Here is a 17,114-nt window from a genome sequence, read left to right as displayed (position 1 = left end):
GTTTGACGAGGAGCGATCTACTGTGGCGACACTGTCGAAGGTATTCTAAGAAAAGAAGACTCTTCCTCTTCCTCTTTTTCTCCCTCGATACCGAACAGGGTCGAGGAACTTCACGAGAGGCGACGAGACGCGGAGCGAAATTCTAAAAAAAAAAGAAAAAGAAAAGAAGGGAGAAGGGCAAAGAAAAGAAGAAAAAGACGCGCACACTTTCGTCGCTATGCACAAAGGGTCTATTTACGGCTTGCTATTGCTTCTGCAGGTGAAACAAAGAGGCGAGCTACTGACGTGCGTCTCATTCGAAATCGCGGAATCGTTTGCGCGTAAAAGGAGCGCCGTTCAAGCCGGATGCGGCCAACGGAAAGAGAAAGAGTTTGTCGTCGTTAGATGGTCCCGTCATTCTCTCCGGGCAGCCCTTTAAATGGACAGATCGTCGATTGAAACCTCGCGCGTCTTGCTTCTCTCCTTAACACTTTACCGACCGATGGCCTATTAATCGGTTTTTCGTCATCGACAATCTTTCTCATTATTTGAACAGTAATTTGTTATTTAGTACTAAGGTACCTTGCTCGGTTGTGTCAGTTGCGTTATTTTGTAAGCTCTCACGGTTTTATACCAATTTGAAAAACTTACCGTTCGCGATGAACGAAAGAAAAGAATGGTATTGGAGAGTCTAAACCGAAACAGAGCCGGCGCCAGGGAGAGTCTGCGCCTGAGATGCCGGTCGAACATGCGTATGCTGTTGAATCGCTAGCGGTCGGTAAAGTGTTAACTTTTACACATTCCCATGGGACGAACCTGACTTCGTTGCCTCTACCATCGTTAAGCACACGATTATCGTTACTATAACGCTTTACTATACCCTTTTACGTTCGTCTATCTATTTGGGATTTATAGCTGCGCGAGACTCAAGATGCGGTAGAAAGCTACAGATATAAAGGTGACGAGTATTTTTAACGAATCGACAATCGTTTGGATCTTCTAAATTCTTCAGAGTATTCCCGGAGTAAATTCTCTATTCGATACCCAATACTTTTTAGATAACATCGAGAGGCGGGAGCGACAGAATTATTTAAAAAGCACCCAAGATTTTATCTACTCGTGATCATTTCCTCATCCACGAATTTATTTTCCAAATTTTCCTGCTGAGTTTTTTATTTATAATTTAAAATTGTCCTCTTTTATATAGGAACAACGATGAGAAGATAAAGAGCAGGAATTGCCCCGAGCGACGTAAATCTTCGACGAGGCTATAGCTGGCGTTCAGTGGCCCCGATCTTCGTCTTTCACTATGGCCTTAAGGACATTACGGTATCGAGAAAGCGTTTGGAACAATAGTTAAGTGGCGGCAAGGTGGACTCACCTCATATTTTTCGTGCCGCCACGGCCATAAAGGAAAATGTCGCGTGGCGCCTGGAATCTACGATCGGGATAATGATCCCGATTGCGGCTGTAGAAGATCCTCGAACACGGCCCACTCCCGTAAGGATCGCCGTCCTGGTGTAGATCCACGAATTCGTAGAGCGCGCGAAAATTCACTGGCCTGTGGAATCGAGAAAAATTTCGTCATCGGTATGCGTTCGAAGCTTGTTAAAGGTACGTGGAACGTCGAGCTTCGACAATTTCAAAATTTTCACTGATCTTTCTACATATACATAGAGTAGATTGGGTTGAGTAATAAATTCAGTGGATTTTCAAAAATGTTATGAATATTATTCGAAGAATGTAAAAATACTTGTCGGAATTTTCCGATGGGAAAAACTGAAATAAATCGCTTCGCGATCAGATAGATTTTATCGCATTCGTTTAGCCAAATATGAACGAACTTACGACTGGACCTAATAAAATATACGTTTCCATGTAAAAGCATTGTGCAATTCGTTCCTTTCGAAAATTCCTTATTATACGATAACTATAATTACCGGAAAGGTGAATGCAACTCGTGCCAGGTACAAAGACCGCACTACGCGTCTCTAGTATATAGAGAACATCCTCATCATCGTGATCGTGATCGTAAAGGTATGGACGCGCTAAAAATATGGGATTATTCATCGAAACGCGTAACAGGTTATCAACGTTCGATACTATAGAGAGGAATTATCCCTCGCAGGTTGTCGACGTCTGTCGCTTATCGAAGCACGTCGCAAAAGGGGTTATTTACATTTTATTTTTCACTGCAAGCCCGACACGAAGATCGTGTATTCGAGCGTGATAGCCGCACGGAACGCGGATGCGTCGCACGGTCTAGTTAATCCTTTCCGCATGAAACGACCCTCCCTTTCCCCTAGCTTTATTAACCCGTTAAACGAGGCGATTTCTCGATCATCACCACCCCCTTGTGCGGTCAATTAAAAAATGACTCGTGCTCGCATACGCGAGTCTCGATGCTTTTCTTTTTATCCGGATCCGCTCGATTTAATTGAACTCCCTCGGTCGAGCTTGTATAATGGCATATCGGAAAGGCATTTCCAACGATGCGATCGCAAAGGGTGAAGGGACGAACAAGGCTCTTCGCAATGGGGATGGAAGTTACTCGGGTTAGGTTGCTCTTTTCCTTCTTTCTTCCCGAGAGAGTTTAGAAATTTGTTTGTCTTGTAGGATAATCGCAATTTTCAGTTTATCGAACACGACCGCCGGTCATAAATATCACGACACTCGTCGCATCTCTGTTAAAAAATCTAACAATCTTTGCTTTACCTGGTATTTTGTATTATAATTTCTTTTTTTATACTTAACGTTATTAAGAACGGTATTTAACGTTTATAAGAGTAGAATATGGAATACAAACTTTTCATCGAAGGATTAGTTTTCGAGAAAATCGAGTTTGGAGATTTATCAAGTGTGCTTGAACGTGGCTAATTATCCGGCTGTATATGAGTAGGCGATCAATAGGATGTTATTGTAGAAACGAAAGTAAGTGATAAATATAAAATACAATTTTTCCGTTCGAGGCTTTATTTTGTTTAGTTAAGAATCGATCTGGTACTTAGGTGCGTATGATAAATTGTCAAATTTATTTTCTCGGTAACCAAGCGTCTTGAGAAAAAATTGTATTCTGCATTTTCCACTTATTTTCACACGCAGAACGACCCCCTATCGATTGTTTAATTCTATCCAGTCCGGAATTAGCCATGTTTAAATATACTTGATCAATTCTTCTTATTTTTTCATATAGAATCACCTCGTGCTAGCTTGTACATGTTATTCGATCACATCCCGTATGTATATATATGATGAATGAAATAACAGATTTATAATAGCAATAACTGTCTACCTGCGGCAGTGTTTGAGTTAACGATCGCTAACTCTCTGTTTGAACACCCTTTAGGAGTTGCATTTCAAAAAACTTGCTTTGCTTCGATACGTGTTTGTTTATTTTTAATGAACAGTTCGTACGCTGATTTTCGCGTTTCTGATTTTAGCGAATAGCACGGCATGTTTATCCTTTGAGAAAAAAGTATAACCCTTCTGCGTTCTCCACCAAGGGGTGAGTTTCGAAGAATGCTCCAACGAGTGTTTATTTTTAATAGAGAATTCGCATGCCGAATTTTACGTCCCCAGCGTTAGCAACTCGTAGGAAATGGATATCCCATAATAAAAAATTGTATCTCCATTTTACCCTTTTTGGGTCTGTATTTCCAAAAACCTCTTCGTATCCTATGGCATCTCCTAAGAGAAGTGTACTATCCAAATTTTACGTTTGTAGGTATAATAGCTTGTGCGGAGTGTGTTGATGAGTGTATCAGTCATTTTTACATTATATATGTATGTATATACAGGGTGGTTGGTAACTGGTGGTACAAGCGGAAAGGGGGTGATTCTACGCGAAAAAATACGTCGAAAATATAGAATAAAAATTTTTCGTTTGAGGCTTTGCTTTCGAGAAAATCGACTTTGAATTTTCGGTCGGTACGCGTGCACTTTATCACGTCTCGTTATAACGGATTTCACTGTTGATCATTGTCTCGATGGATATTATCGCAGTTTAAATTTGTTTTTGCCGTAACAGAAAATTAGGAATACATAATGAAATAATATGAATAATAATATTAATATTAATATTATAACGAGACGTGATAAAGTGCACGCGTACCGAGGGAAAATTGAAAGTCGATTTTCTCGAAAACAAAGCCTCAAACGAAAAATTTTTATTCTATATTTTCGACTTCTTTTTTCACGTAGAATCACCCCCTTTCCGCTTGTACCACCAGTTACCAACCATCCTGTATATATAAAATAAAAACAACAAAGAGCATGCAGTTTGTAGTAAATATCAGCTGGTATTTTAATACTTGTAGCCGACACTGTATACACGTGACGAGCTTTGGTAAAATGAGTTTCCGAAAATGACTTTCCGAGGTAAACGCGTTTAAAGTTACGCACTCCGTGGTAAGTTCGTCTGCTTTGTTTTCAGCTATTTTAGGCCTTCAAGAAGCAAAAGGTAGAGAAAGGTGGCCCTTCTACCTCTTAAAAGAAGATAGTTGATTTCTTCACTTTTTAGAAGTGTTTTATAATTTTTCTTAACGCAATAAATACTTGTCTACTATTGTTATCAGTACACGACGTTAATTGTTAACTTGTGAAGTCAATGATTATTCTATAAAATTGCTTTTCTTCGGGAAATATCACGGGAAAGTCGAAACGATCTTAATCGACTTTTCAACGCTTTAAACCCTTTCCTTACCAGACCCACGTCACATATTTCTTCGTTCATGTGCCATTTCGATTTCTTTGGTGAAATTCTTCTACTTCGGTTGCCGGTGGTTCTACAGTTATTAACTCTAATCGCGTTGTTATAAATCAAATTCGATATATCGATACGAAGGGAAACGAAATAATTAGAAAACGTAATTGCGAAGGAAACACTGCGGCAGCTGTTTGTTCCAGGATTGACTTTCAATTCACAGAGAAATTTCTAAAGACCCGGGCTCCATGGAATCTGAGCGTTTCAGTGACTTGCAACGGAGCGGTCGACGCGCAGGAAAAATCGCTTCTTATAAATAACTGATATTGGGAGAACCGTGGCGGAGAAACGGAAGAAAAGAGGTTGACGACGGGAGGTCGGTAGCGAAAACGTGCAAGTGCGGCAGATATTGCGCTGCGTCGCCATAAAACCTCCGCATTCCTCGCGTGTAACGTTCTGTATCGATTCCACGAGCTCCATGTCACGAGCAAATTTCGTCTGAATTTATATTCAAAGCTTTCCACCCCCTGAGCGCGCAGAAAGGGAGGGAAAAAAAACGAGGAAAAGGAAAGAGTGGCACGACATCTCGAAATACCGGAACTTCGACCTCTGATTTCTCGAGGAAGCCGATTCTACGCGAAATATACGTCTCCGTTCAAAATCTTCGTTTCAAGTTCCGATCTTAATTTGCCTCGAGAAGTTTCGTTCCCTTTGACTTAAACGTCAGTCGATCGAAAGAAACGATTACCCGACGTTTCATCGAGCGAAGGATTAAAGGCTCTCTTCTTTCTCGTCATGGATTATCAGTCTGCGATAATCTTTGCTTCCCATTATCGAAGATTAAAGATATCGAATAAAACGCGTGAAAAATTCAGCACGCAAGAAAATATCCAATAGCTTCGATTTGTAGATATTAATCTTCTACGATGCTATGTGACTCTAATCTGGCTGAGATCCCTGTGTTATTTTCTTTCATCCCTACGTTATCGTATCGCTGCAAATAATTCGCACGTAATAGTTATTTATCAAACCGTGGATATTAATGCAATTTAAATACAAACTGTTTTTCTACCTATGTTTACGCGTTATGCTGTACCGTGTAAACTTTCGCGCTTTGAAATATGCCATAGATGTACAAACAGTTGCTCTCTCGTATCGCAACCAAAAGGAAGTTCACAGTCGTGGAAGATTAAACAAGATATCTAAAGGATTCGTTCTGTAATCACCGATCGTTGCTGATAATTTTCGAGAAGCTCGGGAAAAGTCGGGGCCAATAAAAGCTCGTTTCCCGCGGATATTCCTGGCGAAATCTCATTACATCGCCGCTCGAGAGAAAACATAATACGCGGCCGCGTCGATCGATAACGCTCACGTGAAACAACGTCGAACAAAACGGCACGCGGCCTGTGTAATTGAAACGGAAACTGCTTTTCTCCCCCCGTCCCTCTCCGCTTCTCTTCGTTCATCCCCATTTCGCTTTCCCTCTTTCCCCCCGTATCGTGCAATCGAGTTACACTCGCCTGAGAGCCGTCGACTCGACCATCCGCATCTCGATGGTCAAACTGCTTCCGCTGGATACGAAGCTCTCGCCAAGGGAACAAGGCCGACTGGTGTTCTGTAGGATGGCGTGGTCGCAGGTTCGCGGCACCTTGTCCTTGCAATAACGCGCCAACAGGGTGGTGTTTCCAGCGGGGCGGGCTGCCTGAGGGTGCGATGGCTCGGCGGATCTGTCTCCGTGACGTTGGTGTTCTTTCTCGCTGTTCGAGATGGATTATGTTTGAGAGATCGAAGCAGATTAAAGTAGCCCGGGGCGTGGATAAAGCGGGTGGCGTCTGTGCGATGAAATTTGGAAGAGAGAACGGCGACGATAGAATCTTCGCGAACAAAGCGTCGCGTGAGCTGTACAAGAGACTCGTCTAATTGGAAATCCTTTTTATTGGTGCGGACCATGCTGCGTTCTTTCGGTTATTTCCGACGTAATTGTATTTCTTTGAAAAATATCTCTGGTTTGAACGAAATACGAGAAAGCTATCGTCGATGCGTACGATTTCTCGTTTCAATATTGCCTTAAGTTGATCTTGTTAAACGATTATGAATCGTAGTGAAAGGAAAGTCAGATGATGTTCGAGATGCGTATAAAGATTGGAGAATCGTGGCAGCGTCAATTTTCTCGTTAATCTCGTCATTTTTCCACTTTGACATATCGTAACGAAATGAAGATCGTTATCTAAGACGAGATTAAGATAAGAAACGCGGGACACCGGTGTACGGTTCATGGGCGAATCTACTTTCCACTAATTTCCGAGCTTCAAACACCAAGGGTCTACCTATAAATCATCCGAATCGCTGCATAGAAATTTCTGAACCGAGGGACAAGTTACCCGAAACCTCTTTACATAACCCAAACCCGCTTCCAAATTCTCGGACAAGAAAAACCAAACTACATCCAGGCAAGAAGATCTGTTAACAGCATGGTGTAACAAGAAAGCAAACTCAACTAAACAGAAGCAAACACGAGGATCCCGCGGTTTAGCCGTTGGTCGTGCAGTATATAAAAGCAGCGCAGACTCTGCTACAGTAGAGTTCACGAATTTTGGTCAGACAGGAAGAACTCGACGATCTTTTTCTCGCGTGCGGTTCGCGTGGAAGAAATAGAACGTGCTTATAGACTCGACAAACGTTCGAGCATTTTGACGAGGGAATTTCGACAGGTCCGAGGAAACGACAGCTGTGAGAAATACATTTTGACGTTTCAAGAAAAACTGAGACCACGTAAGCGATTCCCCGAGTCGTTACGTTGATTGATATTTGAAGCTTTCATCTACAAATTGATCATATCGCGAAAACTATTAATATCTTAACTTTGGTTCAATTATTTTTGGAAAACGTAAAATGCTGCCTGTAAGTCGTGTGTCACTGCATCAATCGATGTTGCGCAAGGAGAACCGTCTCCACGGATCCGATGCCATCGATGATATCAATGACGAAAGTTGTGCAGATATCAATTGGCAATAACAGTGATGTTCTTGATTTAGGACTCGACCTAAAGATCATTTTGGTCTGAATCGTACATGGCTGCATCCCTGAATGTCACTGCATAGACGGATTCGTGGCTGCCTTGTATCTCAATTTAACATCTCGCTATATTTCTTCCAGCGAACGTTTCGCATGAAGTTCTATGGTTACAGCGGATGTGTGTTCCAATAAACTGTCGTTCCGACGAACGAAACATCCAACCACCGAAGTGCATATACATAGTCATAAGTAGGTCGCGGATTTTTACGCGTTTCCAGGAAATTGAAAGTTGCAAAAATGCACAAAATGTGCACGATGTTCAAACATATACGAAATATTCGAAATAGAGGGTGTCCCAGTATCGATGGTACAATCGCGAAGCGGGTGATTGTAAATAAGAAAATAAGTCGAATATATGGAATACATTTTTTTCACTTGAGAAAATCGACTTTGAATATCCTGCGAGTGCGTATGCGCTTGACTATGTCGCGGTTAAACGCATCTCGTTAAAACCATTATTTACTTTATCCATTTATGTAGAAGCGTACATATTAAATCAAAAGTTCATTCCAAAGGTGACACAAATCTTCCACAGTTAACAGCGAGGACCATTCTCGCGTTCGAGGAAAAAGGAAAAATACGGTGGAAAGCGAGCACGGAAATCTAACTCGGAAAACACACCTGTGTATGCGGTACCGGTGACCAGCATTTTCATCAATACTTGCATTAATGAAATAAATTTTAAGAATCACGTGCCTTATTATAACTCATAAACCTATGGCATATGTTTTGTGTTCCACGATATAATCGAGTGCGTGCGTACTCGGAGGAAACTCAAAGTCGACTTTCTCAAAAACAAAGCCTCGAGTGAAAAAAAATTATTTCATACATTCGACTTATTTTCTCATGTACAATCATTTCGTCGACGGTTGTACCATCAATTCTGGGACACCCTGTATTATACTTATTAAAACATTCAGTGGATGAAATAAATTTCTACTTAGGTTTCATCTGTTTAAAATTAGATCTATAAAAGATCAGGAATTTGCACGAAAGCACGTAGTTTAGTCATAAGATTGTTCTGACGTATCCATGGGAACACGTATCCACCATAATCGTAGTCTCGAACATTCGAGTCACTGAACTCCTCGTCAGGAACTCGAACGAAATACGAGGACGAGGATCGGTTTTCCGGAAAAACCAGCGTAACAAGCGGAAGCTCGTCGGCTCTAACGAGGCATTCGCGATTAATCAAAGGGGATTAAACCGACCAGGCAAGATCGTAGCACTCGGAGAGTGGCATCATCTCGCCGTCCCACACCATAAGGGTGGTGGAGCAGTCCTCGTCGCTGCTCGACAAGCTGGTGCCTACGTGGAACTTGAGGATGGACAGCCAGACGCGGAACTGTGGCTGCGGTGGTCGCGGTGCCGGTCTCCTCCACACGGTTCCCGGCCTCTGCTCCGGAAACTTGGGCAAAGGACGCGGTGGCGTTGGACTTGGAAGCGCCGGTCCAGCGCCGCGAAGATGATACAGGCACGTGCTGTTCCGTGGCAAGGAATGCCGTGGAGATGCGAGCACACCACCTCCGCTGCCCTGCAGCCAAAACTCGCAATGCTTGTTCTTCGCGTACGTCGGCGAGTCGGCGTCCACGAACTTCACCTGCAAGCACAATTCGTTGGGAAACAACGAGATAGGAACCAGGGGAAAAACGGAAGAATTATTTTGGTCTTGTAGACGTTCCAAGGTTTATACTTTAATTTCTCGAATTATTACGAATAAGAGAGGGAATTAACGTTGGAAGCTCAAGGATAACCTACGTTGTACCAGGCACATCGGAACTTCGACGGTTTATCGTTTGAGCATAGCGCTCGAGTTTGTTCTACTTCAGCAACGATAGTTGTTGCCGTTCCAACAGGAATTCAAGTTTTTAGACGATTAGCTACTATGTAGAAAACAGAGGAATTTATTAATCCTTATCAATGTTTATAGAAAAGAAAGTAAACAGATGAAAAAGGATGGTAGAGGAAAGGGTACAATACGAGTTTTAAAATTCGTTACTCAATTCTAAAGGAATTCTTCAACATTAACGTCTCTTAACTCGTTAAAAAGAAGGAAGAAATGAGAGGAAAAAAGGGAGGGAAGAAGAATCCCCGTGCTAAAATTCATTATCTCGTTGGCTCGTCGTTCCCGAAGAAAATTGTGGTAACGGTGGCTGCTCCGACCAACCATTTAAATGCGATCCGTGAACCAAGGGGGCGGTAGTTCGCCACCGTCAGGTGTAAAGCACGCTGTTCCGGCCCCATGAATGTTTGAACAGAATTACCACGTACTTGCACTTCTAATTGAAAGCCGTGGAGCGAATGCGGCGGCGTCGGATGCAGGAACGTGCCGTAAGGAGACGTGGTGAACTCGACCAGGATCTCGGTTCCGCTGCTAGTGGCTTCCGGCACCGGCTCACCACCTCCGCAGAACTTGAGGATCACCGGGTCCCGGGTCGTGTAGCCATCATACACGGTCACGTAGTCCTGTGGGCCAAAACGACGTTCCTTTTCTTACAATTAATACCATTCGCTGGGAAAAATGGTACGACGAAGAAAGGAACTGGAACTTTTTAGTTAGAATCGATGGAATATTTTTCGAACAGCCACGGTTAATCGAAAAGTCTTTGGCATATTTTGTATCGCACAGATGAAGTTTGCAGAACGATGCGGAAACAACATAGTTCTACAGAGAAATGCAAACATAAATATAAACTAAATACTAAACTACAAATATCAAATATGCGCATGAAAATATAAATAATCTTGTAACACTGGCTGGCTCTTATAGCGCTGCAAAAAGTATTTACACACCACTGTACTTATCATAGCATTTACGTATCAATAACATAAATTTGGTATCGTTTATCAATATTTTCACGCGACTACGAAAAATTTCATACCGTGTAAACAAAACGGAAAACCCGTTAAGAAAACGTATCGGAGCATAAGGCTACGAGCAAACACTTTTCGTAGCCACTGTAAATCTCGAGAAGATCGCGTTTCAATTTCTCGGAAAACAATTAATCGAATCACTCGATCGGATGGATCTTGCAGTAGTTTGACGTACGTCCGCAAACTTTCGTCGGCTATTTTGAAGCCACTCGCCAGGATTCTTCGTGTTATCTTTCTTATCTGATCTGGCCCTATGGTCCGCCAATAAATTTCGCTTATCAACTTAGAACACACGGCGATAGTTTCTCTTCTCTGCGGATCGATAAATTCGGCAGAGTGTTCGTGATTTAAGAAGCACACCCGCCGGAATTACCGTGCGAGCGTAACGACCGTTCGGCTTCGCCGATACCACGCCATCGGTCACGTGCATGGCGTTTCGCCCTGGCTAGCCATCGTTCGACTTCTTGGATTTATCTCGATCCATGCAATTTTCCCCGTTTCGGGTTTTACTACGTACCTGAACCACATCGCAGTCCTTCCACAGGCGAAGCTCGCGAGGCGATGATTCCGCTTGGGTGGCTGGCCTCGCTCTTATGGCCACCAATTGGCCCCGGGGCTGTTTCACGGAGATTAAGGCGTGTTTCCCTGCTGGTACGTCGTGCTGCCTCACCTGTGTCGTAAGATTAATACGGAAGATACTTAGGAGGTGTTGTACCGAGCGGTCGGGTAAGTTTTCGACCCTTTCTAAATTATAAACTTTGTAAGGATGACGATTACGAAGAAGACTAATCTGGATCGTAAAGTCCGATGAGAAATAAAAGCTGACTCTATTCCAATACTTTTCTATGATACAAATTAAACCAAATCATTCCGTTCGGTGATCTTCTAACATCTACCGGGTAATGCCATTATTCCATCCACGTAGAATTTCTCTTATCCGTGAGCAGAAACCCGACCTCAAAGAGGTTTAAGACTCGTCCGATAACCCGATATGATAAAAGAAAAGAACGATCGTAAATAGAAACAGCGAACTGATTTCAGACATCAGACTAAAAATGGATTATACATGGGCCATATTCTGCATTCTATCGCTAATATCGAATTAATAATAATCTTTATTTCTAGACTAAAAAGGAAGACTTTGGTTCGCAGTTTTCTCGCCTTTATCTTAGCCATACGTTCTTCCCACGCTCTCGTTTCATCCATTCCTTTCGTAATCCACTTCTTTTAGTTCGTTTATTAACGTTATCTCTACTGTTACGCTTATATCTATCTATCCATCTTCACGGATGTTCGTGTCGCTTATATATTATCCGAAAAACAATTTATCGAACTTCGAATCAGAGAGGTGTATCGGTTAATCGAATGAACCACGTTCAGAGGAGGGTGGTAAATTAAATTACTTCTCGATCAAAGCACCGCCGCGATCGCGTATTTCCTATCGCGTACGTCCCTCGCAAAAGCATAAACGTTTACACACCATTGTGCGCGCGTCCTTCATTTTTTACGATATAGTCGTATCGATCGCTCTCCTGTCTCGATCCTATCGTCTTAATCAACGTTCCTTATCGAACGATTACACTTCGAGCGTCACTCGTGCCATTTAACATCCTCGTTTTATTTTCCCCTATTTCTAGTCTAACCAACCTCTCTACTTCCCTGTTTACCACGCATTCCATACGATCCAATCTCCATTCCTCGTGTTACGAAAGTACCTCGTTGCGACTGTCGTGGAAACGACATTGAAATTGGCGCAACTTTCGTGAGGAGCGGGTGCAGAAAATTTCAGTGGTCGTATCGAAGTGTATTTAGCGGGTCGTATCGACTTTAGCGGGCAAAAGGAGAATAATGGTACGCGGGTTGTACACTCGTGGCGGTGCCTCGTAAATTTTCGTCGGAATGCCAACGCTGGTTGCGTTCGTTCCTCTTCGTTTCGAAACCGAGCCCGTGCATCGACCCGTTCAATTTGCTCGGACCGTCGTGCGATTTCGACCTGAAATACCGTTCCTCGGATTAGCCCGCAACGTTTCGCGTGTCACGGAGAGCATTCCAACGTCACACCCCTTTCCTTTCACGCTCCACAGAACAGCTTTGTTAATATTCATTAGAGCATCGTCGAGATTTCGATTGGTCAACACCCTCTCATCGATATCCTCGCGGATCATCGTGGACTTCTTTGTCCGCAGGATGTTCCAGGGTTTTACAATTGCGTTCGTATACAATTAGTAATTTCTGTCTTCAAATAATTTCGTACAACCTTCTCGCGCGATGATATTTTCTCTACGTGCACGATTTTGCTTCGTAGTATTTCTTACGAGAGTATTATCGTACGACACTTTCATGTTTATATCGTGCGTGTTACGTTTTAGAGATTTGGAAATTTTATTAAGAGCTATGACGAGAAAGGGCGGCCATGATCACAGTGATAAGATTTGAAAGCAATTTGGGAATGCATATAAAAGTTACGAGGTATTATATAAGATATAATATAGTAGATGTAGTCGTGATAGTCGAGTCTGTTGTTTCGTATAACGCGCACGACTGATGTATTCGTAGAAGTTGTCTATAGATGTTCGAACATTTTCGCGACTATGCATCAAAACCGCTATTTCGTAAAGTAAAAAAAATCCCGTTGGTGACAGGCAAACACGTTAATCGTTTCTCTATCAGAATCTGCGTCTATTATTTTCATATAAATTTTCTTCCTTACTGTAAGAACTCGGATATCCACTAACAGCGGGGAAGTTGGAAAAATTCACGAAGCCTCCAAGGATTACGTAAACACCAGAAATCGAGCCATTTCCAACGAAGGAGCTTCATCGTACCGCGCGACTTACTCGTTCCAACTTCATTCTTCCTTCGGACAGCTACATAAATTTTCAAATAACTCGCTAAGAAAGGCGGTCTCCGGAATCGTCGCCACGGACTGCGCGCTACAGATTTATGATCCCGTATTCGAGTTCTGCGGTACAAAATAAACAGCGAAGGTTTCTACAGTTCGTACGAACGATTTTCTAACTCGACATTAAGTATCGTGCGAGTTTACAGCTTAACATCCTAGATCATTTGTTAAAAGGGTTTTCCACGAATCCCATATAACCCCATGAAGCTAGGAAATCGTCAAGTCCCGAACTTTATTCCTTCGTCTATTAATTTTCGAAAGAAACAGTCTTCCAACCCGGCGCGAGATGTTACATAACGTAAACTAAGAAGATAGTAACGTAGATGGAGCACTCGTAAGTCTTCCATATTGGAAGAAAAGGATCTTCCAAGAAACAATTTTTCAAGAGAAGCTACCTCAGCGAGCGAACAATTTCTAATCGTCTCCTTGCGTGAAATTTTATTTATATATGTACTTATATGTGAGAAAGGAAAATTATCGAACGAGAGAAACTTTTATCAAGTTCTATCGATCAAAGAAGGAAGGAACTTTTTAGAAAGCTACTTTTCCTCGAGAAGAACCCTATCCGGCAAACAGAAGAAGTTGCGAAAATTTTCTGCGCTATTCTTCGGCGTTTCGTGTTTACAGGGCGGCAGGTGGTTATTCGAAAGTTTCCAGGGGTGGAAAATTTCGAACGGGCTTACCGCGTAGTAGCAGGTGAGATTGCGCGGGTACAATCCGGGAAAGTTGGGAGACTGCAGTCTGCACTTCTTCCGGTCGCAGTCGCTGAATATGCGGGAACAGTAGGTTCCGGATATCAGATCCCCGAGGTACTGCTCGCTGCTTGGTTTCGTCGTGGTCGACGGCTGTTCGACCATCTGCACCGGCATCGCCATCGAGCTGTTCGCGTAGTCGCTCGAGGACGTCGACAAAGTCAGTTCCGTCGAAGATGGTGTTCCTGTCGGCTGCGTTATACCTGCAATCGTCATTTTTATTTCTTCTTCGTTCTATGTTCTTCGTTTATTCTGTAATCGTACGTCTTTGCATATATTTTACAAGATCGATGTTTTAAATCGATCTCGTATATCTTTATATATATTTTATAAAATGCATGTTTTTGTACGTTCTCTTTAACCAATGACTTTTCTTTTTACGTATAATCTGTTTTTTAAAGAAGTTATTTTTGTCTGGGCGAAAATGGACGACGATTATTGACAATCAAACGAATCACGTGGCATTGAAATATAATCTACTTGGAAAATAGAATTGTGATCTCCATGGAACGTCGTTGAATCAAAAGAGTATCTGAAAATTCAAACGAGCCAGGGTGGAACTTCGTTTATATGAACACCGCTGTTTATGGGCAAACTATTTAAGGGATAAACTATTTGTTGCCCGACAGGTTCATATAAACGAAGCTTCACCGTATCGTGAGAATAGTTCTTTAAAACACTTTACGATCTAGTTATATAATTAATTTAATAATCACTGTCGTTGATTATCAACGTTATTACAAGACGCCAGTCTCCACACAAGTGTGCAGTAATAAGAAAGAAAAGACAGAAAAGAAGAAAGAACGACTAAATCCATCTCGACTTGAGATAAAGAAAATCTTTACAAGAAACTTCGATTTCCCTCCACGACAAACTCGACGATCTCAACACCGAAGAATTGGAACCGCGTTGTTTTCAAAAGTATCCAGCTTATGTAAATTCCGTCTCATCCGAGCGGCGAAGTTATCAACGTAAGAGCATCGGCATGGAAACAAATCATGATAGAGAGCGAAAGAAGACGGAGACGTACGTACCGACGAATGGATTTCCGTAGCGTGCCACGGCGTCCGACTTCCTGATCATCTTGTACACCATCCTGAAGTCGAAATTGAATCCTGTCTGATCCTTACTGAGCCTGAGCAGCTTCAGCGTGATGGAGACGGTCTGGGTTTCGCTGTAGTAAATCGCGGGACCCCAGGACGTTCCGCACCAGAGGCCACCAACGTCCGGCCGTTGGGCCTCCGAAATCTGCAGCGATCCGTCCGGGCAGCCCTCCGCCGTGAACGACACGAATTTCCCCAGGGTGAAGCTGTCGAACGTCAACTGAAATCGCCAGCACCGTAACGTCGATTAAACTTTCTACGACACTACGCTCTTTCTGTAATCTCTCAGTTTTTCCAGAAATAAGAACATCGTGGAATTTATCGTGTTTCCTTTAACGCGTTCGCGGCTGAAGAAATTATATTGTTACGCGAAAGTGTTCAGAGCATTGCGTTCACACACATACACACAGAAATATGATCTATTTGTCAGATCGATTAACTGCATGAAACAAAAAGCAGAGAAAATCGATGAAATTACAGTAGAACTCCAGCCGTTTGAATTTGTCAGCGGATAAATAGTTTATATAATCGGAGTTCAATACAAGAGGAGCTCGCCAATTTTCCTCATTATTTTTCGCCCACGTAATAGGAACTCGTATTCGGATAAGCGAATTCAGCCAGCAGAAGTTCAGTTAGTTGCACGTTAACTGAAATTTCCTTCCGATCGATGAAGTTCCATACGAGATAAGCATCGATCAGAAGTACTTGGCTCGTTTAAAAAATTTCGGGAAGCGCAGTTAGCCATCATGGCCTGTGAATGACTGGTACTACATCTCTGTATCATTCGACTTTTGTATTGTCACACAGGATAGGCTGGACATCCTGCATACCACAGTCATCGAAACAATAACCAAATAGTAACGGAATGGGCGTCTCTGAGATACACCAGACGGCAACCCTTCCAGAAGGACTACAGCCACAGTATAAGAACTCTCCAAAATAAGCGCTCGAATCAGTCTGTTAAAACATTTTGACCCAGGCTCTTGTAACACTTTGAATCATTCTGCGACACTTTGAACCGTCACTCGGTTGGATTTGCATAATAAATTCTATTTTCATATACAAAGTTCAATTTCTTCGCCTTATTCGTGAAGCGTTCGAACTGCGACGCGAGGAGATCACAGGCGATCTGTCGATTTCGTGATTTATTGTGTCTCCGACGTGACAGTATCATAGTGAGTATTCAATGGTAAAAGATTACTTTCGTCAGACGTTCGTTTCTCTTTTTGAAATTGTTCGATCTAATATTCTATCGAGTAACGATAGAAATCCTCCGAGTTGTTGGATGCTCGAGAGATACCGATTAGATATATCTGTTTGCTCGAAGCTCTCGGTAGTAACATTTTCCTTTCGAAACTTCCCATCGTGCGCCATTAAACGCTAATATCCGGCAATGCATTACCGCGTCGAACATTCTAACGGTAAGCACACGCGCGAACATCTCACAGAACAGCTCTTCGATCTCTTTCACCCCTCTAGCTTTCGGTTCTGCGCGAGTAACCGAGTTATCAAGTATCAATCCTGTGTGGAATGATCCGACGACGATTAAAATATCGACGTTTCCCGAGGGGCAAACATAGAGCATCGGAGAGAAAGAAAGAGCCGCGCGAGCAGTCGAGAGAGAGAGAGAGAGAGAGAGAGAGTGGCTTTGATAAAAACGGCAAACACGCGGAAAAGAGCCGCGAGAGGCTGGCAAACAGGCCGCGTATAAATAAATTTGGCAGCGC

The 17,114-nt window shown here is 42.7% G+C and overlaps 1 protein-coding gene across 5 annotated transcripts in view; it reads right to left on the bottom strand.

Moving 5' to 3' along the window:
* Positions 1–17,114, bottom strand: part of LOC100648174 — a 177,929-nt gene that overhangs the window by 15,419 nt on the left and 145,396 nt on the right. For all 5 annotated transcript variants that reach the window (XM_048410445.1, XM_048410448.1, XM_048410447.1 and 2 more), the window contains 7 exons: positions 15,319–15,607; positions 14,216–14,487; positions 11,148–11,300; positions 10,028–10,222; positions 8,968–9,356; positions 6,202–6,438; positions 1,361–1,540 (listed from right to left, as the gene is read on the bottom strand). In XM_048410445.1, the coding sequence (XP_048266402.1) occupies positions 1,361–1,540; positions 6,202–6,438; positions 8,968–9,356; positions 10,028–10,222; positions 11,148–11,300; positions 14,216–14,487; positions 15,319–15,607 (1,715 nt within the window). The remainder of the gene's footprint in view (positions 1–1,360; positions 1,541–6,201; positions 6,439–8,967; positions 9,357–10,027; positions 10,223–11,147; positions 11,301–14,215; positions 14,488–15,318; positions 15,608–17,114) is intronic.

The sequence above is a fragment of the Bombus terrestris genome, chromosome 11 (assembly GCF_910591885.1).
Source record: "Bombus terrestris chromosome 11, iyBomTerr1.2, whole genome shotgun sequence".
Lineage (NCBI taxonomy): Eukaryota > Metazoa > Arthropoda > Insecta > Hymenoptera > Apidae > Bombus > Bombus terrestris.
Note: the sequence above shows the minus strand (reverse complement) of the source record. Positions and strands in the feature narration are given on the sequence as shown.